The sequence below is a fragment of the Lithobates pipiens genome, unplaced genomic scaffold, assembly GCF_037356315.1.
Source record: "Lithobates pipiens isolate NorthernLeopardFrog02 unplaced genomic scaffold, aLitPip1_a1.2 Scaffold_19, whole genome shotgun sequence".
In the NCBI taxonomy this organism is placed as follows: domain Eukaryota; kingdom Metazoa; phylum Chordata; class Amphibia; order Anura; family Ranidae; genus Lithobates; species Lithobates pipiens.
In genome coordinates this window covers 533,533,800-533,557,691 of record NW_027507764.1, presented here as the reverse complement: position 1 = coordinate 533,557,691, position 23,892 = coordinate 533,533,800, and the positions used below count along the sequence as shown (strand labels likewise).

General features: G+C 42.8%; 1 protein-coding gene across 2 annotated transcripts in view; it reads right to left on the bottom strand.

Annotated features, from left to right (window-relative positions):
* SERPING1 (serpin family G member 1) overlaps positions 1-23,892 on the bottom strand; it is a 550,183-nt gene that overhangs the window by 190,930 nt on the left and 335,361 nt on the right. Inside the window, exons 6-7 of one of the 2 annotated variants that reach the window (XM_077493211.1) lie at positions 19,445-19,667; positions 12,168-12,230 (exon numbers count right to left, since the gene is read on the bottom strand). In XM_077493211.1, coding sequence (XP_077349337.1) covers positions 12,208-12,230; positions 19,445-19,667 — 246 coding nt within the window. In that variant the 3' untranslated portion in view covers positions 12,168-12,207. The remainder of the gene's footprint in view (positions 1-12,167; positions 12,231-19,444; positions 19,668-23,892) is intronic. The other variant, XM_077493210.1, reaches the window with a different exon arrangement.

The window sequence follows — 23,892 nt, the reverse complement described above, 5'->3', positions numbered from 1 at the left end:
GAAGCATATCTTTTGGAAGCAGCAGTGGAATCCAAAGACATGCAGGTAGGTTAATTGGCTTCTGTCCAAAATTGGCCCTGGTATATGAATGGGGACCTTGGATTGTGGGCTGCTTGAGGGTAGGGACCGATGTGAGTGTGCAACGTACAGGGATAGGGACAATTGTAGATGCTCACTCAGGTTGAACTGGATGGACTGGTGTCTTTATTCAACCTTAGCAACTAACTATGAAACTATATCATTATTAGGAATTAAATTGAAATCCCCACAAATTAGGAGAAGTCCTTTTTGGACGTTTTTCGCTGCACATATAGTTTTTTTTTTAATAAAGTGCATTTGTTGTACATTTGGAGCATAAATGGACACCAAGGTATAAGGTATGTTATTGATAGAGCAGATTAAAAAGATATATCTACCTACCGGATCTGTGATACAATTGTCTACTTGAAAAGAGGGTATTCCTGACAGCTATCAACACCTCTCTGTTTTTTAGAGTAATTTGATTGAAATATATGTGGAAACTGTTTGTATTTACATTGGGGTGATGCATCTTGAACAAAATGTGTCTCTTGGACACACAAAATATCATAGTTGAGTGATAAAGCAGATCTCCACATAGAAGAGCTTTTTGCGGGATTGATTCAGTCTATGTGCATTTAGGGACAATACATTAATAGACATACTGAAAATATCTAGTTAGATACAATTATAGAAAATATAGGGGGGCGTGGCTTGGTGCCTGAGGAAGATGGACGCTCGCTTCTAAGCTCTCCCTCCTGGAGGTCCAGCTATCAACTCCTCGGCTACCTATACTACAGCAAACATGGGGAGCACACCACAAAACCCCTCAGGACTACCCTCCCGCTCATCCAGGAGCCAAGACGCCCACGTAAACCAGCATATACCGGAGATCTTCCGGACGCGGCCTAGAGGATCGGCATCTGACTCACAGGCAGCGCCGCATGAAACTTCACCTCATGGCAGGGGGACTACTAGATCCAGAAGCCGGAGCCCGCAATCACTACCCCCGGACCCACCATCATCTCAAGCGCTCAGTCTTGCAGATCTCAGAGCTATGACGGCGGACATTAAAGGAGCACTAGCGGCTGCTGTATCTGAATTGCGCGCAGACTTTCAGTCGATGGTCCTGAGAGTGGAAGACATAGAGGAGACACAAGCCCGCCATGACACTACACTCTGCCAAGTGCAACAGGTCTCCGAATCCCACGCGATCCACCTTAGGGATATCAATCGTCACCTGGAAGACCTTGACAACCGTGGAAGAAGACACAACGTTCGGGTAAGAGGTCTTCCAGAGTCCAAAGAACCCGCACAGCTTGCACGCTCTGTCACGGCCATTTTTAATGGCCTCTTAGAGAGGCCCCCTGATACACCTATTATCCTGGAGCGCATACACAGGGCCTTGAGACCCAGGGGAAGGGAAGCTGACCCCCCACGGGATGTTATATGTTGCATAGCTGACTACATTTTAAAAGAAGAAATTATGCGGAAGGCCAGGAATGGAGGGCGGCTACACCATCAAGGCGCTGAAATCAAACTATTCCAAGATTTGTCGGCCATCACCCTGCAGAGAAGAAGAGAGCTGAAACCTGTTTTAGACCTATTGAGGGCACGCGCTATTCCATACAGATGGAAATTCCCTCTCTGCCTATCTGTCACCTATAATGACCACACTGTCAATCTCAGGGTCCCTGAAGATCTAGACCATTTTTGCAGCACTCGTAACTTGCCTTCTGTTGAAGTACCTGATTGGTACAGTGATTTTCGTCTTCCCCTGCTACGTAGAGCGGATTCCATGGAAGGCATAGCAGAGGCTGGCAACTTCAGCATCAGCAGACGCAGGAGGGCTCACCCTCCCGACTCATCTCCAAGAACACAAGGCAACCTACGTAATCTCAGCCCCACAGCCTCACTGGACCATAGGAAGCCAAGAAGATCATAATGAATCTTTCTACTGGTGTCCTGAATTGACGAAAAACAGCCTGCTATATCTTGTTCCCTGTTTCTACTTTTGTCTGAGTTCTGTGCAATCTCACGGCGGAATAGTAGCACTGCTGTTCTGAGGACCTCCTGTTCCCCTCACCATTTGAAACCTGTGACTGGTGTAAGGGGACCTTACGAATTATATTGCTCCAGAGTCTGCTCAAGATACACTCGGATAGAGACTTATTCTCGCAGAAGGTACACGTCCGCTATCCCTTTTTTCTCCCGAATCCACTACACGGAACTTGAATAATCATCCCCCTGGCTTCTAGCTAAGAGGTAAGCTGTCCCGCCGAACTATACACCTGCTCATGGCCCGATCTCTCACGTTTGGAGAACTTACCCATGGATGTTACAATGATTTAACGTATTAACTTTTCCAGAATGGTTCATGCTCCATTCTCTTGATTAACTAATTTTTTTTTTTTTTCTTTCGATTGCCGGAACGCTTTCCTTTCTGTTTCCTGCAGGTTTCCTCTGACTTTTGTTCACCCGGCCAGCTGGACACACGCTATGGGTATAAGTAATATATCATTAATATAGGTGAATTACCCTTAGAGGCTTTTCTCTTTATCACTCTCTCACCCGGTTTCCAGGCTAGTAGAGCATTGTATTGTGCCTTATTTTATTTTATTTTATTCTATTTTATTGGGTTGACACTGGCAACTACTCCCCATGATACAGACAGCATCGGGGAGGAAGGCCTCACCATAATCATAGCTTTTACAGCTAAGTCATTCCTCAGAACGCATATTTCCAGGCTTAGATTGCACGCTTCACATGTTATTAAGGTTACTTTCTGTTTATCGTTTATGTATTAGATTGGTTGTTAATAATATGATCTTAAAAGCGCCCTTCTATTCCCCCATGGTCATAATAGACACACTCACGATCATACACAATCCTCTCAACTCCTCCGAAATGGAACCTACCCGCTCCCCGTAAATTTACACAAATGTATTCCCATACTCCAGCAAGCTCCCCTGCCCCCCCTCATAATGCCCACAGCCACAAATACTAGATGGTATCCCTCTCAATCCTTTTTTGACCTCAAGGGAATTGGAGCATATACTCATCTTTGCTCGGTTACCAATCACTCCCCACCACAGGAATCTCTGTGAGACTCCCCTGACCTCTACTGGTATTGTTTTATGTCAGGAAAGTTTTAAATATACTTCCTGACCCCAGTTATAACCTCACCCCACCCCATCTTCTACATCACCACTTACCTTCAGCATACTTACTCGTGTACACAAATATACCCCTGATATTCTTGATCCCTCACCCTTCTTCATCTTTTCTGTAGTTAATTCCCTTTCTCCCCATAACTCCCTTCCCCACCCCCTCAGGCTTCCGCTGCTCGCCGTCTACATCTCCACAGACCAACTACTATCTCGCTCATCATGCACCCTCAGAATCCAATACACGTACCAAAACATAGATCTCTTAAGATTGTATCTCTAAACGCGAAAGGCCTAAACATCCCCGAAAAGAGATCTCGGCTTCTAGCACATATGAAATCTCTGAAAGCCGATATCATCTGCATTCAGGAAACCCACTTTAGCTCCCAGGCTACACCTAAACTTTCCAACTTTCATTACCCACATGGTTATCACTCAACCACTCCGAATTCTAAAACGAAAGGTGTCTCCATTCTAGTGTCTAAACAGACCCCCCTACAAATTACTGATACTGTGATTGATGACAACGGTAGGTATATTTTTCTCAAGGGCTCGCTACACAACAAACCTATTACACTTGTGAACATATACAGCCCCAACACAGCACAGGTCCCCTTCTTCAGGACAATTACAAATAAATTGGCTACTTTCCAAGCTGGTATACTGATCCTAGGGGGCGACTTTAATGTCCCCTTGGACCCCCTGGTGGACACTTCAACAGGATCCTCTCACCTCCCTTACAGAGCCCTTAGACAGATCAAACTGACTCTCCAAGACCTTCTTCTCCACGATACCTGGAGGACCCTTCACCTGACAGAGAAAGATTTCACTTTCTACTCTAATCCTCATGACAAATATTTCAGACTTAACTATATATTTCTGACCCAGTCTGATCTTCCTTACCTCAAACATGCAACAATAGAACCTATGATCCTGTCGGACCATCACCCTATCTCGATTACGTTGACGTTCCCTGAGATGCAAGACCGAACATATATCTGGAAATTGGACCCATCTATTCTGACGGATTTGCACGAACCACGCAAATTCGACAATGTCTCACGGACTATTTCATAGAAAACGATACGCCGGACACCTCTTTTATCACCCAGTGGGCTGCTCACAAAAGTGTTATAAGAGGAAAACTGATATACATTTCAGCTGAGCTCACTAGAGAGCGGAAACGTCACCTGTCCGATCTTTACACACGACTCAAAACACTAGAAGCGACACACAAATGCACATTGGCCGAGCAGACCTTCCACGATTTACAAAACATTCGTTCCTCCATTCGAGAGGAGTTAGGAAAATCTATCCGGAAAAAATATATGCTTTCACAGAAACAATTTTATGAGTTCGGCAACAAAAGTGGTCATCTCTTAGCCCAAGCCTTAAAAGCCAAACGGTCAAAGACTACCATACATTCCTTACATACTTCCCCTGGTGAAAAACTCACATCTAATGCGGACATAGCTAAGAAATTTGAACGCTTCTACTCTAACCTATATAATATTGCGAAATCTGACCCGTCCCCCTCAGCTAGCCTCATTAGACAACGCACGATAAAAGGATTCTTAGACAAATTCTGCCCTAAACTCCAGAACCCTGACATTATATCTGCTCTACTCCATTGGAATGGACAACTGCCCTAAACAGACAAAAAATGGTAAGAGCCCAGGCCCAGATGGGCTACCCGCAGTATATTATAAAACCTTCTCAGAGGTTCTCCAAGACCCCTTTCAGAGAGCATTCAACTCCATTTCTGACACTACACCCCTTCATCGGGACATGCTAGAAGCTCATATAGTGGTAATACCGAAAGGTGACAAAGACCCGACCAAGACTGAAAATTACCGACCTATTTCATTACTTAACGTCGATTTGAAACTGTTCTCCAAAATTATTGCCAACAGACTTCTTCCTCTTATCCCTAAATTAGTTTCTTGCGATCAAGTTGGATTTGTCCCTGGCCGCGAAGCAAGGGACAACACGGTTAAAGCCATCAATTTACACCACCTAATCAATACTACTGGGCAGAAAGGCTTCTTCCTCTCACTTGACGCGGAGAAGGCATTCAATAGGGTCGCATGGGATTATATGCACTGTGTTCTACAAACCATTGGATTGGGACCCCAGCTACTTCGCTTCATTAATGCTCTATACCTCACCCCAAGAGCGAAGATCAGAGTGAACAATACCCTATCGAATGCCTTCTCCATAAAGAACGGGACCAAACAGGGTTGTCCCCTATTCTATATATCCTTACACTGGAACCTTTTTTGAATAGCTTAAGACACGACCCAGATATCACTGGAATCCAGTCCAAATTAAGAGAATATAAAATCGCCACATACGCAGACGATATCTTAATGTTCCTTTCCAATCCCCTGATTAGGATCCCATCCCTTTTAAAAGAATTTGGTCTATTTAATACGCTGTCCAACTTAAAAATAAACTTTGGTAAATCTCACTCTCTCAACATTTCTTTACCTCATGATCTGGTTGAACAATGTAAACTTAACTTCCCATTTCAATGGACTAATGAAACTATTACCTATCTGGGCATACAACTTACGAAAAATCTGAATGATCTATACACTAAAAACTATTTACCTATCTTACACAAAATCATGATGGACCTAAAACAATGGAATAAACCAATTTTCTCTTGGTTTGGCAGAGCCTCCATTTTAAAAATGAACATCCTCCCCCGCATTCTGTATCTTCTACAGGCTGTGCCGATAAAACTCCCACTGGCTTTCTTTAAATCGTACAGACAAGCATGTACAAGCTTTTTGTGGAATATGCGTAGACCCAGAATCAGTTATTCCCAACTTTCCTTGCCCAAAGACAAAGGAGGCATAGGCCTCCCAGATATCACCAACTATTATAAAGCCACTCATATGACGAGAATAATTGACTGGAATATTCATTCACCCTTTAAAGACTGGGCCGCTTTGGAAGCGTCATTTGTAGATTGAATATATCCCCTTCGATTAAGTCCCTCCCGCTTATCGCCCCAACCTTACAGTGCTTCTATACTGTATGTACTCAAAATGACATCTTATCCACTCCTGGACCACTAACCCCACTAAAACAAAACCCACAGTTCCCACCAGGTATGCATGAATCCTTCCTTGTTAGACATTGGACACGAGAACCGATAATCATAAAATCCTTTTACAAAAACGGACGACTGCTCACTACACAACAAATAGCCACAGATATGCGAATGCCCCCTATACCCATGTGGACTTACCAACAGATTCAACATTACTTGCAATATACTAATAAACAAACTGATTGTACTAGACCTCTGACCACCTTCGAGAAACTCTGCTCTTCACAGACACCCCTGACTCATCTCATCTCTTCTATTTCAGAGAAACGTCCCTGGGAACTCTTTGGCTTGCAAGGCTTGGGAAAAAGACCTGGCATCCTCCTTTTCCAGGGAAGATTGGGAGAATATCTTTCTCAATATTCATAAAGGTACGCTAAATGTTTAGACTCAGGAAAACGTATTCAAATTGCAATGTAGCTGGTATCAAACTCCTGTCCTGATTCACTCCTGGGATGCTCAAATTCCGGGTACCTGCTGGAGGTGCCACAGTCATCGCAGCACTCTCCTACACTTGTGGTGGCTCTGCCTGGCCATACGTCCTTTTTGGCAGAAAATACATGAGGTAATCAAACAAATCACAGGTACAGTTATGCCCTTTACTCCAGCTCTCTACCTTTTACACCACAATGTTCCCTTTAGAACATCTTATCGTAAATCTCTTACACTTCATCTAATCAGTGCGGCCAAGCAGTGCATCCCGACTCATTGGAAGTCTCCTACCATCCCCTCCATCTCAGACTGGCTCCGGAGAGTAGATAAAATAGCACACATAGAAGAATTGGTCCATATCAATAACGACACACCGACTAAATTCGGCTCGAAATGGGCCCCTTGGCAACACTTTCGGACCACTGCAGGCTTTCACAACATGATACAAAATTCCACCTAATTAACCATATGGTAGTTATGTACGATTGTCCAATACCTCGTATCCCCTGGTTTCTTTCCAGATCTAGTAAATTATTGCTAATATCAGAGAGATCGCTTTTATCATATGAGATTACAGTCGATCACCTTAAATATACAAAAGTCTGTGGACGGCGAGTAGCGGAACACCTAGGTCCTTATATCTTTCCCTGTAACTCTTTCTCCCATCCCCTCTATACATAGCCCCCCCCTCTCTAAAGAGATGTACATATCCAGAATAGAAGGTGTAAACCCATCCCATCTCCCCTTTCGCTCTTCCATGATTTTCCTTCACTTATGCCTGATCTTAATTGACTCCGCATGGCAATCCAACAATGGACACATTGGTGAAACTAAAACCCCGCATATACGGGGCAAAAAGCTCTGATCTTGCATGTATCTGGAAGCTCCTATGCATATTTTCATATGGATGGTTATATCTTTTGTTAATATATACATAAGCTGAGCGACATTATACTGTTTATATGGCTTATTAACGTTTTGTAATGATTGCCTGTCATACGGTTTTAATTTCCTGTATGCTGTATTTTGGAAAACAATAAAATCTCTTGGAAAAAAATAAAATAAATATATATTCCTAAAAGTATTTCTCGGTTATATTGCTAGATATGAATAAAGAGTAGAGAAATGAGATACAATACCTTAAACAATGTAGATGTCACTGTAAGGATGTCAAAAATGCAATACTTGTTATGAAAAATAAACCAATATAGTTAATTCACTATATACTAAATAGTTAATATACGTTACTAGTGGGCATGTATTATTCAAGAAAGAAAGAAAGAGAGAAACATATATATATAAAAAAGAAAATAATAAAAAGTTCCAAAAGGACAAACACAAAGTCAGCATTAAATATCTCTAGGAGGTGCTGAAATAGAAAGGGGGAAAAGTTCAAATAAGATTCCAGGCCAAAAAACCTGACCGGACATGTAACTATTAATTAATAATTATCAGGCAGGAAGGTTTCAATTAAATTAGGTTTTACTCTGTTCCTTGTTGTGTCCAAAATGAAACACTTTTGGTTTTCCTCGCAGTTCAGGAACATTTTGTGGGGGGTCTAGTATGATATCCCATGAATAAAGTAGCTGCATACTGCTATCAATAGTAGATATGGCATGCTGTTTGCCATTGTAGGTGGTTAGTATAGTGGCTGGGTGGCGCCATTTGTATATCATTTTATGACTTGCTAGTGTTTTTGTTATCGTCTTTAGTTGATGTCTCATTTGCAATGTAGATTGTGAGAGATCCGCAAAGAGTCGTATATCTGAATATGGAGCTGGGAGAATTTTTAATCCTCTGGCTTTTGATAAGATTTGTTCCTTGGCTTGATAGAAGTGAAGTCGCAGAATGACATCTCTGACAATCGATTCTTCCAGGTGTCGCGGTTTGGGAAGTCTATGAATACAGTCGATAGTAAGTTCAATTGGAGATAAATCTGGTACTAGTGATGAAAACATTGTGCTGGCATAGTTACGTAATTCTGTGGGTGGAACGGACTCCGGTACTCCTCTTATTTTAATATTATTATGTTGAACAGTCCTCGAGATCTGCCAGTTTTGCCTTGACCCACAAGGAATCATCCTTTTGTTCCGTATATGCATCGACTAGTTTGTTAACTGTTACAGTACAAGAAAAGAAAATGGTGTCCCCGGAACGGGGCTTTTTGCCAGCAAAGTTTAACCTGTATAATATAAATAACATTGACATGTAGAAAAATAAACTAATATTGTAAATATTTATTAATAATAAAAAGAGGATAAAATGGGTCACGCAGTAGTCAAGGACTGAGCTCCACAAAATAGGTAAAAATGTATAGTATTACATGTATGAACAGAAATATACATATACATAGAATTGTGATGCTTGAAACATAGTATCAGTACAGTAAGAGATATATGCGTGTAGATAGTAAAAACCCTTTACGCGTTTCAACCCTCCCAGGGACCCCTGGGAGGGTTGAAACGCGTAAAGGGTTTTTACTATCTACACGCATATATCTCTTACTGTACTGATACTATGTTTCAAGCATCACAATTCTATGTATATGTATATTTCTGTTCATACATGTAATACTATACATTTTTACCTATTTTGTGGAGCTCAGTCCTTGACTACTGCGTGACCCATTTTATCCTCTTTTTATTATTAATAAATATTTACAATATTAGTTTATTTTTCTACATGTCAATGTTATTTATATTATACAGGTTAAACTTTGCTGGCAAAAAGCCCCGTTCCGGGGACACCATTTTCTTTTCTTTTTTTGTTTATAACATACCAGGGGTGATCAGCGCCCTCTGACCCCAATTTTGGGGGTGTTACCGTTCTCTCTGTCTAACTGTTACAGTACATTCCTCCATTTTATCTTCCAGATAATGTAATCTCCCATCCATATGTTTAATTTCTAGGGAAAAGTTGTGGATTAGGGAGGATAAATTTGATACAATTGAGGACTGCAATGACATTAGCATATCTTTCTTTGTAGTATCCAATACCGGCTGTCCTGAGTTAGGGAAAGCAGCAATGGATGATTGTAATGAAGATATGGTACTCTCACTTTGTATTATTGTATTCACTGCATTAGTGTTCTGGTGATATGGATACATTTTCATCTGCGATTTTGCGGGACTCTGAGAGGTTGGTGATGTTTGAGGAGAGTCAGTAATATAAGAGAATGATAATCCTGTACAGTTTTCGTTTGTTTGGCCATGTTTTTGATCAATAAGTAGTGCTGTATTATTCTCCTCAGCTCCGGCAGTGCCATTTTGTTTTTTCCTCAGCGCATCGTTCTGTTTAAATTAGAAGTTTGTGAGTTTTTTCTGGCCTGTCAGAAACCATGAAACAGACTGAGACAGAAGTACAATCAAATCACACTTGTTTATTAATAAAAATAAAAAGGTAAATAGAAAAAAGCATAGTCAAGCATAGCCAGAGTCCTGTAGCCAGATCGGGTAGTCAGCCAGTCCAAAGTTCGTTAACCAGATCGGGTAACCAGCCAGGCCGGAAGTCAGGGATCCAAGGAGAGCAACTGCAAGCAGGATAAGAAGCCAGGTGGGATGTCAGCAAGCCATTCTTGAAACAAACAGCAGGAGATGGTTCCCTGTGATGTGATTAACGCGAAGGCAAATGAAAAAGTGAGCAGGAAGGCTTTAAATAGGCAGGTCAGATGAGCATCATCGGGAACAGCTGGTAACTGTAGAAAGAGAAGACAGCTGGTAATTGGCCGACAGCTGAGCGGCCAGCCCAGAGGAGGAAGGGCTAAGCCAGCCCTGACAGGGCCCTGTTCTTGACCCTGTTTACGAGACATAACGGTCTCTGATAGCTGGAAATTATTTTGATGCGGTCGGTATAACGATACGATTATTCACCTGCCCGTTAATTGCGGTAATCCGGTCGGCTGAGGAGAGCTCTGGGCTTAAGCGGCCATCTTCCTGTACGCGCAAGCCACACCCCCCCAATTTGTACCCTCAATATATTTAAATGCAATATTAGGATGTGTAAATAGAAAAAATGTGGTGCTTAGAAATACGAATACAATTAGATAGAATATACAATATATGTGAATAGTCCAAAATCCGAAAAGATTCCACCAATCAGAAGCAGACCACCATCCACCATGTCAGGAATAAAAGAGGTAATAGTATAATTGGGTGAAGGTGATGGGATCCTGACTCTATCAGTGCATGGGTAATGCACATATAGTAACAGCAACTCAAAAGAGTAAATCCCTCCTGGCCAGCGTGATAATACAGAACTTCCTCACAGCTTTAGGGCAAATTCAGAAACCGCTGAACATGGCTCAATATTCATGGAAGAAAATTAAAAATGATCGCTCATTGTGCAAGTACCTTATTATAAATTGAACATTTATTGTAGGTAAAAGTTGCACTCACATGTTATGAAGCAAACAGCGTGAAATAAGAAGTGACCAGCTCTTCAGTCATTAGAATGTGTCATCAGGGGCGCCCCTGAGGAAGATATGAATTAGCCCCTTGTATCAACATGCGTAGGGGAAGGGGACAGGACAGAATGCTAGTCAGTGCACCCACGAAGGACGATCATCATACCGCCCTGATATCAGCGGTTACAGCTTGTTTTTTACACTATTTTAGAGTGGCGCTCTGATGCACCATGCAAATGTGAGTACCCTGCAAGGGATTTTTTACTGTGTTGATATTAAAAGTTTTAATATACTACCCTATGAAGTCCTCCTTTCTCTATTGGTATTACTGAGGCACAAAAGGGACTCCATTACCATATTGAAGCACAGAGTGAGGCCACCACAGGAATCCGGATTTACCACTGAACCATTTACAGGTTCCAAAGCGTGTATTGACCAAGCCTAATCAGCAAGGTCACACGCTGTAAGGTGAGCGGCCATTATCTGGGGGGGAACACCTGAGTGCACACACAGCACCTTAATATTGGATTGATATCACAGAAACCACTGAATTGCATTGATCGCATGGATTACATTGGAACACTTTTGAACTTTTTTTGATTGCACAGCACATTGTAGCCCTTTTTTTCTCTCACATATATGTGTGTGTATGTATATATGTATATATATGTGTGTGTATATATATATATATATATATATATATATATATATATATATATATATATATATATATATTTTTTATTTTTTTATTTTTTTTGGGTATATATATAATCTCTATCTCTATCGCAATTGTAAAGGTAAGATGCACTGAATGATCCTTAAAGTGCAAGCGATCTAGTCCTTCCCACGGACAGATATGTAGAAACAACGATGCGGATTGCTGCACAAAAATTATTTTATTTCCAAATATGTCTGCAACTGGTAACACACTTCACATAACATTTATCAGAATCACAGACTCCTTAATCACAGTAATAGATTCAGCTGGAATCAGTTAAGCCACATTTAACTCTATATTTCTTAATCCTACCATCAATCACTTTCAAGTGGTATTGGAACGATTTTATAGGTCATGGGTACATCTGATTTCTCACTAGATAAAAAAGAATACATTAATCGATCGAATGCTCGATCACAATCATAAGTCAGTAAAATAAGCAATCAATTAACCACCATAGCTATCAGCACCATCTTAACATATACTAACTATTAATTTTGACATGCACTCATTGAAGAAACAGGTACAGGTCAAAATCAGTGTTTAACCCTTTCGGCTGAAGCGTGTCCAAGCGATCGATCCAATAAACATCTCCATTTTTTTTAAATCAATTCCCTGTCTCCTCCATCTATTTACGGATACTACATCAATAACCATATATCTTAATTGAGATACAGTGTGTTTTTTCTCCAAGAAATGCCTCGATAATGGTAATTTCTCTAATTTATCACTAATATAGTGTCTTACAATCCTGTCTTTTACTTTTTGAGTTGTTTCCCCGATATAAATCAATTCACATGGGCATTTAATGATATATATAACGTAGGATGACTGACAGGTAAAATGGTCTTTAATATTGATGTTGTATCCTTTATGTGGATGGCAAAAACTTTTTCCCTAAAACTGTGAGATGAAGGGCATTCTGTGCGCTGCATCTTTTTTTCTATCACAATGCAAATGAATGCATTCCTGATGTATGATACTCTTTGGATACCCTCGATGGCACAGTCTGTCTTCCCCAAAAAAATTTCCGACTGTCCCAGAATTCTATCAGCCTCCACTACCCTCTTATCGCAGAGGGAGATTGTTACGTGATTGGTAAAAGTCAGATCATTATTGGACGTCTGTTCCTTGTGTAACATTTTTAGGTCCTCCTAATTTTGGACCTTTCCCTTGTCTGTCTTGTACTCGGTGTATGAGTATGATTAAGGGAAAAAGTTTTTGCCATCCACATAAAGGATACAACATCAATATTAACCACTTAACAACCGGCCAATAGCCAAATGACAGCTACAGGGCGGTTGCTTAACTCTGGGAGGCCATCATATGACGTCCTCCCAGAATTCCGCTCTTGCGCGCCCCCCCTGGGGCACGCACTCGAGAGCATCCGTGAATGCTTACCACGTGATCGCTCCCCCAAATGACGGAGCGATCATTTGTAAACAAACCGGTGTCATGCAATCGGTACAGCAGAGGGGGTGAGATCGTTGTCAGCAGCGCTGTGGGCTGGATCAGCAGTGCCCACAGTGCTGCTCACCAACAATTAACCCCTCAATTCCCTGCCAATACTCTGCAGTACCCACCAATGCCCTGCCAATACTCTGCAGTACCCAGCAATGCCCTGCCAATACTCTGCAATACTCTGCAATGCCCTGCCAATACTCTGCAATAATCTGCAATACCCAGCAATGCCCTGCCAATACTCTGCAATACCCAGCAATGCCCTGCCAATACTCTGCGATACCCAGCAATACTCTGCAATACCCTGCCAATACACTGCCATAAATTGCCATACCCAGCCATAGTCGGTGATACCCTGCAATACCCAGCCATAGTCGGTGATACCCTGCAATACCCAGCCATACCCAGTGATACTCTGCAATACCAAGCCATACTCAGCCATGCTCAGCCATACTCATAGTTGCATAGGTACATAGGGGTGGCACAGTGGTGTAGTGGTTAGCACTCTCTCCTAGTAGTAAGAAGCATCGCTGGTTCAAATCCCAACCACAACACTACCTGCCTGGAGTTTGCATGTTCTCCCTGTTCCTGTGTGGGTTTCCTCCAGGTACTCCAGTTTCCTCCCACACTCCAAAGACATGCAGGTAGGTTAATTGGCTTCTGTCCAAAATTGACCCTAGTATATGAATGGGGACCTTGGATTGTGGGCTCCTTGAGGGTAGGTACTGATGTGAGTGTGCAATGTACAGGGATAGGGACAATTGTAGACACTCACTCAGGTTGAACTGGATGGACTGGTGTCTTTATTCAACCTTAGTAACTATGTAACATAGTTACATAGTTAATCAGGTTGAAAAAAGACACAAGTCCATCCAGTTCAACCACAAAAAAAAACAAAAAAAATTATACAATCCTATATACCCAATTCTATACCCACAGTTTATCCAGAGGAAGGCAAAAAAAAAACAGCAGAGCATGATCCAATTTGCTAAAGCAAGGGAAAAAATTCCTTCCTGATCCACCGAGAGGCAATCGGATTTTCCCCGGATCAACTTTACCTATAAATGTTAGTACCCAGTTATATTATGTACACTTAGGAAATAATCCAGGCCCCTCTTAAAGCAATCCACTGAACTGGCCAGAACCACCTCTGCAGGGAGTCTAATCCCCATTTTCACAGCTCTTACTGTGAAGAAACCTTTCCGTATTTGGAGATGAAATCTCTTTTCCTCTAGACGTAAAGAGTGCTCCCTTGTCCTCTTTGTTGACTGTAAAGTGAATAACTTGACACCAAGTTCACTATATGGACCCCTTATATATTTGTACATGTTGATCATATCCCCCCTTAATCTCCTCTTATCAAGAGTAAATAAATTCAGTTCCTCTAATCTTTCCTCATAGCCGAGTTCCTCCATGCCGCTTATCAGTTTGGTTGCCCTTCTCTGCACTTTCTCCAGTTCCCCGATATCCTTTTTGAGAACTGGTGCCCAAAACTGAACTGCATATTCCAGATGAGGTCTTACTAATGATTTGAACGGGGCAAAATGATATCGCTCTCTCTGGAGTCTATACCTCTCTTAATACAGGAAAGGACTTTGCTCGCTTTGGAAACCGCAGCTTGGCATTTTATGCTATTATTGAGCTTATGATCTACCAAAACCCCCAGATCCTTCTCCACTATGGATTCCCCTAGTTGTAGTCCCCCTAGCATGTATGTACTCTGTGATACCCTGCAATACTCAGCCATACTCGGCCATGCTCAGCCATACTCAGCCATACTCTGATACCCTGCAATACCCAGCCATACTCGGCCATGCTCAGTGATACCCTGCAATACCCAGCCATACTCGGTGATACCCTGCAATACTCAGTGATACCCAGCCATGCTCGGCCATGCTCAGCCATGCTCGGCTGTACTCGGCCTCTGTATGTGGCTAGGCTGTGGAAGTCTCACACATGTGGTATTGCCGTACTCAGGAGGAGTAGGAGAATCTATTTTGGGGTGTCATTTTTGCTATGTACATGCTATGTGTTAGAAATATTGTATAAATGGACAACTTTGTGTTAAAAAAAAATGCATTTTAACCACTTCCCACCTGCCGGCCATCATATGATGTCCTTGACTTTGTGTGGGGATATCTGATGCCTCCCTCCGGTGCTTCTACCAACTCGCCAATACAATCAAAGCCAGAATTTATTTATTTATTTGTTTATTTATTTTCGGCTTCCCAGCCTAGAGGTGAGATGTGTGGTCTTATTGACCCTATATCTCACAAATAAAAGTGATCAAAAAATGTAGTTTTGGGGAAAAAAATGTCAAACTAAAATAAAGTAAAATGAACAATAAAAAAAAATAAAAAAATTTAAGCACCCTTGTCCCCATGTGCTCGCATGCAGAAGTGAACACATACGTAAGTCTCGCCCACATATGAAAACGGTGTTCAAACCACACATGTGAGGTATCGCTGTGAACGTTAGAGCGATAGCAATAATTTTGGCCCTAGACCTCCTCTGACCTACTCAAAACATGTAACCAGTAAAAAAATGTAAAGCGTCGCCTATGGGGATTTTTAAGTAGCGTCGTTTGGCGCCATTCCATGAGCGTGTGCAATTTTGAAGGGTGACATGTTAGGTATATATTTACTCGGCGTAACTTAATCTTTCACATTATACAAAAAACATTGGGCTAACTTTACTGTTTTGTTTTTTTAAAGCACAAAACTGTTTTTTTTTTTAAATTGCTGCACAAATACCGTGCGAGATAAAAAGTTGCAACGATGACCATTGCATTCTCTAGGGTCTTTGCTAAAAAACATATATATATATAATGTTTTGGGGTTCTATGTAATTTTCTAGCAAATAAATGATGATTTTTACATGTAGGAGAGAAATGTCGGAATTGGCCTGGGTGCTCCAGAACGCCTGATGGTGCTCCCTGCATGTTGGGCCTCTGTATGTGGCCATGCTGTGCAAAAGTCTCACACATGTGGTATCGCCATACTCGGGGAGTAATAGCAGAATGTGTTTTGGGGTGTAATTTGTGGTATGCATATGCTGTGTATGAGAAATAACCTGATAATATGACAATTTTGTGAAAAAAAAAAGGAAAAAAAATCTTGATTTTGCAAAGAATTGTGGGGAAAAAATGACAACTTCAAAAAACTCATCATGCCTCTTACTAAATACCTTGGAATGTCTTCTTTCCAGAAAGGGGTCATTTGGGGGGTATTTGTACTTTTCTGGCATGTTAGGGTCTCAAATGAGATAGGCCATCAGTACTTCAGGTGTGATAAATTTTCAGATATTGGCACCATAGTTAGTGGACTGTATAACTTTCACAAAGACCAAATAATATCCACCAATTTGTACTTATTTTTACCAAAGATATGTAGTGGTATAAATTTTGGCCCAAATTTATGAAGAAAAATTACTAATCTGCTAAATTTTATAACAAACGAAGAAAAATTCATTTGTTTACAGAATTTTAGATCTTTTTTCTAATATAGCACAAAAAATAAAAAACCTAGCAGTGATTAAATACCACCAAAAGAAAGCTCTATTTGTGTGAAAACAAGGACAAAAATGTCATATGGGTACAGTGTTGCATGAGGGCACCGAAAGCTGAAAATTGGTCTGGTTATTAAGGGTGTTTAAGTGCCCAGTGGTCAAGTGGTTAAAGACCATTTTACCTGTCGGTTATCCTACAATATAGATATCATTAAATGTCCATGTTGATTGATTTATGTAGGGGAAACAACTCAAAAAGTAAAAGACAGGATTGCAAGACACAAGTACTCTATTCGTGATAAATTAGAGAAATTACCATTATCGAGGCATTTCTTGGAGAAAAAATGATGGAGTATCCATAAATAGACGAGGAGGAGACAGGGAATTGATTTTTTTAAAATACGAGAAGTTTATTGGATCGATCGTTTGGACACGCTTCAGCCGAAAGGGTTAAACACTGATTTTGACCTGTACCTGTTTCTTTAATGAGTGCACGTCAAAATGAATAGTTAGTATATGTTAAGATGGTGCTGATAGCTATGGTGGTTAATTGATTGTTTATTTTAGTGACTTATGATTGTGATCTAGCATTCAAACGATTAATAATGTATTATTTTTTATCTAGTGAGAAATCAGATGTACCCATGACCTATAAAATCGCTCCATTACCACTTGAAAGTGATTGATGGTAGGTTTAATTAATATAGAGTTAAATGTGGCTTAACTGATACCAGCTGAATCTATTACTGTGATTAAGGAGTCTGTAATTCTGATAAATGTTATGTGAAGTGTGTTACCAGTTGCAGACATGAGATTGTGAGAAAGGGAGCTAACTTCATAGCCTGAAACGTCGACTGCCAGTTATACCTGGTACTTTTTTGATATTTCTATCTGATGTAATCCTTTTTGGAAATAAAATAATTTTGTGCAGCAATCTGCATCGTTGTTTATGTAAGTATGTATTTATGCAAATTTTTTCGTTTCACTATTTGGATTTTAAGTTTGAAAGCGCAGCGTATTTTAGAATATTGGATGATCTTTGCATGATTTATGAGACATGTGCAACACTAGCTGCTGATTCAAAATTATAGTGTCATTTGGGAGACCCTATTTTGGGCTTATAGCAAGTAGGACATTACATTGTATGAAGCTACATACTCTTTGCTTCGCTGGCCTCATGTTACCAGTGGGGTCTCATAAGGACTGTGAGGGGTTTCAGGAGGCTGTGTGGGCTCTATGATGAGCTGTGCGGACCTGTCTCTGGTGAGCTGTGCAGGTTCCATGGTGGGCGTTTTGGACTCTTTGGTTAAGTGGGGTCTCTGATGGGCTGTGTGGTGGCTATGTGGTCCAAGCATAAATGAACCCTGGGCCCTGAGATCTAAGGGGTTACATTCTTAGTTCTCAGGAGTTCATGCTGTGTCATGTCCTTGGCTCTAAGGTGTTCATGCTGGGACCTAGCTGTAGTCCTTAACTTTTTGGGGGGGGTCACATCCCACAAAAGTGAAGGACTACAAGTTCCAACATGAACCTCTTAGATTTAAGGATGTGACTCCCTCCAAAACTGAAGTCCCAGCATGAATCGCTAAGATCTAATGTATGTAACCCCTTAGATCTCCTCCTGGGTTCATGCCTGGGACCTGTAGTCTTTCACTATTTAAGGGGGGACGGGGGGGGGGGGTTGTCACATCTTCAACTCTGAGGGGTTCATGCTGGGACTTGTAATACTTTACTTCTGGGGGGTTACATTAAGTCCCGACATGAACCCCTCCTCTTTGTATAGGTCTCTGCAGATTGCACATGTTGACACTGTATAAAACTGGACTGCGATGGGCTTCACCATTTTAAGCCTCACACAGACAGTTCTCTTCTTCCCTCAGAGCATATCATAGAGGAGGTGGGAGGACCATAGAGTGCACATGGCGCAGAGGATGAAAAATTAAATGCTGGGGCTTCCAGGCTCCCTCTGAAGGGCGATGAGTCTCGGCCGTGACCTCACTTCTTGCTACACGGCTCCAGCAACCAGTGACCAGTAATGGCCTCAGTCAGCGGTGGAGGTGGGGGTGGAGACAGAGCCAGTGCTGTTGCGGTTCTCATGTAGGTAAATCTGCGGTTCTGCTGCCAAGTATGACCACTAGTGTTCCTTCTGCGGGCCAGCAGACAGACAGGTGGGGGGAGGCTTCTTTGCCTCTTGGCAGATGCGCCCCTGTATGTACATTATTACAGCTCACACATTATTTAAATAAAGCCAGCCATACACAATTGCAACTCACAAGTTATTTAAATAATGCCAGTCATACATGGGTCGATATTCAGCAGGCTCAGCAAAAACCAGTCTGGTCATATGGACAGGCTGGCCTGTCGGGTTTTTCCTGAGCAATCAGTGTATTCTAAAGGATGGGAAGGCTCCCCGCTGTCAGTATACAATACCCGAATGGAAAGGATTTTTTTTCTTCAACTAGTTGGGTTAAACGAAAAAAAAAATTATTCGGTTCCCCCATCCACACATTTAATGTAGATAGGGAAATCTGATCTTTTTTTTTATTTAACCCACTAGTTGAAAAAAAAAAAAAAAATGATCACGTTAAGGCTGCCTAAGTCTCTAACTTGAAGTCTTCACTCACCAAGTGATTTTAAAGCTTCATTCAATCCAAAGTTGGTATCAATTTTGATCTGAGGAAGAGACACAGATGCTGCTCGAATAGGCGCCTCTTCAAGCTGTTTAATGAGCAGATTCACAATTTCTTGACTTAGACGGTTCTCCATTATTTTCAAAGCATCTGCTGCATGTCCCAGAGGCAAGAGAATGAGAAGGCTGCAATTGTCTGACAAAGGGAATCGAGCAACCTGAGTGGACAACACACAGTGGCATATTAGGTGATAAAACAGAATCATTTAACAGCAATATGTTGCACAACAATTGTCTCTTTCACTATTACTGTCTGTCTTTTTAGACTCATAAACAAGTACTGCCTTTTAACCACTTCAATACAGGGCACTTAAACACCTTCCTGCCCAGACCAATTTTGAGCTTTCAGCGCTGTCGCACTTTGAATGACAATTGCGCGGTCATGCTACACTGTACCCAAATGAAATTTTTATCATTTTTCCCCCACAAATAGAGCTTTCTTTTGGTGGTATTTGATCACCTCTACGGTTTTTATTTTTTGCGCTACAAATAAAAAAATACCGAAAATTTTGAAAAAAAAAATGTTTTTTTTTTGTTTCAGTTTCAAAACTTTGTAAATAAGTACGTTTTCTCCTTCACTGATGGGCACTGATGGGGCTACACTGATGGGCACTGATAAGGTGGCACTGATGGGCACCAATGTGGCACCAATGAAGTGGCACTGATAGGCGGCACTGATGGGCGACACGGATGGGCGACACGGATGGGCGACACGGACGGACACTGATAGGTGGCACAAATTGGCACTGATAGCTGGCACGGATGGGCGGCACGGATGGGCATGGATAGGCGGCACAGGTGGGCATGGATAGGCGGCACAGGTGGGCATAGATAGGCGGCACAGGTGGGCATAGATAGGCGGCACAGGTGGGCATGGATAGGCGGCACAGGTGGGCACTCATGCAGCACAGGTGGGCACTCATAGGCGGCACAGGTGGGCACTCATAGGCGGCATCGGTGTTATAGTAATGGATGCCAATCAGTGCCAAACAATAATGCATGCCAATCAGTGATGCCCATTGTGGCCACTGATTGGCATCCATTATGGGCACTGATTGGCACCCATTGTGCTGACTGGCACCCTGGTGGTCTAGGGAGGATTATGGATTTTTATTACCTTTTCCCTGGTGGTCTAGTGGTGTCCCTGGTGGTCCAGTGTGGGCATCCTCGGGGGGGCTGTGCTGATAATCGATCAGCACAGACCCCCCCTGTCAGAGGAGCAGCCGATCGGCTCTCCTCTACTCGCGTCTGACAGACGCGAGTGAGGGAAAGCCGATCACCGGCTCTTCCCATTTACACTGTGATCAGCCGTGATTGGACACGGCTGATCACATGGTAAAGAGTCTCCGTCGGAGACTCTTTACCGAGATCGTAGTTGCCGGGTGTCAGACTGACACCCCGCAACAACGATCGCCGCGATGCGCGCCCCCGGGGGCGCGCAGCGGCTCATTATCCTAATCAGGTCATATGACGTCCGGTTAGGATAATGAAACCACTTTGCCGCCGTCAATTTGTAATAGGGCGGGCGGCAAGTGGTTAAGGCAAAGCACAATATATTTAAGTTACAACCCCTTTCTGTGCCTGCTACAGCACTTTAACTTGGTTTCAAGGGAAAGACAGACTTTCAGATAAAGTGACTAACTTTGACTATCACAGTGGTCAAATGATTAGGAGTTCTCTGACTGAATTTTGACATCCTAATTTTGATTTAGTTTTAGTCATAGTCTTTTGACTAAAATGGCATTTTCGTTTTAGTTGTATTTTAGTCATCTGAATTGTTTTTAGTCGCATTTTAGTTGACTAAAATCTCTAATGTATTTATTTAAGATGTAATACATTATTTAAGCATTTCTCTAGAACAGTGATGTCCCCCACTTGCCCCCAGCTTTTTTCACCCTTGTGGCCCCCCTGGCTCCACACATTGCAATGTCTTTAGCGCTTTTAAAACATACATACAATAACAATTACATGTTCTGTAATCCCGAGCGCCTCTCACTGACAAGCGGGGGCCTGTTCCAAAACCCTCCGGGAAGCTGACAGCACGTGGCGCCAATAGCAGACACTGAGTAATTTCCCTGGCAGCTGGAGAGCTCTCAGTGCCTATGATTGGCGGCGGTGATTGGCTGTGGCTCGTGCATGCTGATCCCTGAAGTGAGAGGCGCTCGGGGATAAGATAAGTCAGCAGTGCTCACACACATAATATATTACTATATAATAATATATTCTTATAAAACAAGCTCATCCTTGCCTGGGGGCAGATTACAAGTGGGGGCCAGAAAGAATCTGCATAAAAAAATAAATTGCTCTTCCTTGACCTGATCTAAGCTTGGGGGCAGATTGCAAGTGGGGGGCAGAAAGAATCTACAAAAAATAGCTAATCCTTGCCCTGATTGGAGTTTGGGGACCACAGAAGTGATAAAGAGAAAATAAAGAGAAAATAAAAAAAAGTTAGCGGAGCTGTGGGATTTGTTGGGGGCCAAAGAGGAGATTATCTATATCTCTATATCTCTATCTCTATCTATCTCTATCTCTCTCTCTCTGTCGCTCTCTCTCTCTATCTCTCTCTCTACACTTAGACCAAAACCTCTGACATTGCGCTCACATGATCCCTTCCCCTTCTGGTCAATTTCTAAAATGGCAACTGTAAACAAGAGAAGGAAAGTTGACAGTGAGGGCCGTTGCTTCCAGGACAAGTGGAAAGTGGAATATTTCTTAACTGAAATACAGAATCACTGTGTTTGTCTGATATGCCAAGAGATGTTTATAAGGAATTTAATGTCGAGAGACACTACCAGTCGCGACATAGCACATATGACAAGCTAACAGGGCGCGACCGCAGTGAAAAGTTGAAGCAACTTGAAGCTGTTTTAATGTCGCAACAATGGAGTGTGCATGCGCGGGATCTCGGACGCAGACGTGCTCTGAGAGAGCTCCGCACGATCCGGCCCAAATACAGCGATATTGAGCGCAGCCAGCGGGACAGCGGCGACGAAAACGGTAGAGGGAAGCTCCGGAGAGGGTGATGAACAGGCGGGCTCGGGGCCAGCCGAAAAGAGGTCAGCGTAAAGCCCTGCAATTCACCGGGGGGTCCGGGTCCTCTCCTGAGCGCAGGCCGCAATCCAAGATGGCGCCGGGACGCCGAGACACACGAGGCCCAGCCGGGGCTGCAGCCTTCCTGAGGGATGGAGCCAGCAGAACTCCCCTGAAACTCCCCAGGGATCCGTTCTCATCACAATCTTCCGGGGACATGGAGGAAGATCAGCAGGGTGAGTCCCGTTCGCATCCCCCTTCCCCGGCCATAGATGAAGATGCACAGGAACTGGTGGGCTCCCCTGGATCCTCTATGGATAAAAATATGGCCGACCTGGCAGAGGCCATGTCCAGCCAGCTTAGCTCTGCTTCCATAGCACCCCAGCCAGCATATTACTCCGGGGACACAGTGTTACTAGCCCGGTTCTCCACGATGCTACAACAGGAACTTTCTAAGGCCTGCACTTTGATTACCACTGATCTTAAGAGGGACATTCACAGTATTGGTGAGAGATTTGACATAGTTGAAGCTAAAGTTGAAGGCACTGTCAAAAGGGTTAACCAGAATACCCATATGCTCACAGACCTCCAGGACAGGCTGGAGGATGCCCTCACAAAAATCGAGGACTTGGAAAATCGCTCTCGTAGATACAATGTGCGTATTCGCGGCCTGCCCGAAACGCATACCGATCTGGAAGGGGCACTGCAGGAGTTAATGAAGGACTTGATCCCAGACATAGCACCGCATCACATGGAAATTGACCGCATCCATAGGGCCCTTACTGCCCCTAGATCTGATGGCCTGCCTCGTGATGTTATTGTTAAACCGCATTACTACCAGACCAAGGAGAAGTTGATGCTTGCTGCCCGCAGTCGGCAGGACTTGACTCTCTGTGGGTCATCTATTCAGTTATTTACTGACCTTGCTCCTTCTACGGTGCAAAAGCGTAGAAATTTGAAACCCCTGTTACAACATCTCATCAACCAGCAGATCAGATATCGGTGGGCCTTCCCCTTCAGACTATCTTTCACCTATAATGGCAAATCCTACTCATTTTCCACGTTGCCGGAGGGCGAAGAATTGCTACTTAGCTTGGGCATTATCTCGAGAGACTCATCAGCCTCCTCTCCTCCGAATCCAGCACACCGCTCTCTCTCCCCACTTTGGACGGAGCGTAAACGGAACCCACCTAGAGGAACCCCCCGGAAGACCTGAGAATGCACTTTTATGCCCTCCTTGAAATCCTGGACTTACCACTTGCAGCAGAAGGGATACTACTATTTTTTGACCTGAGGGACACACCCGAGTCCGCCTGTGCTTGCGCGACTGCGTAGTCACCCTGTTAGCACAAC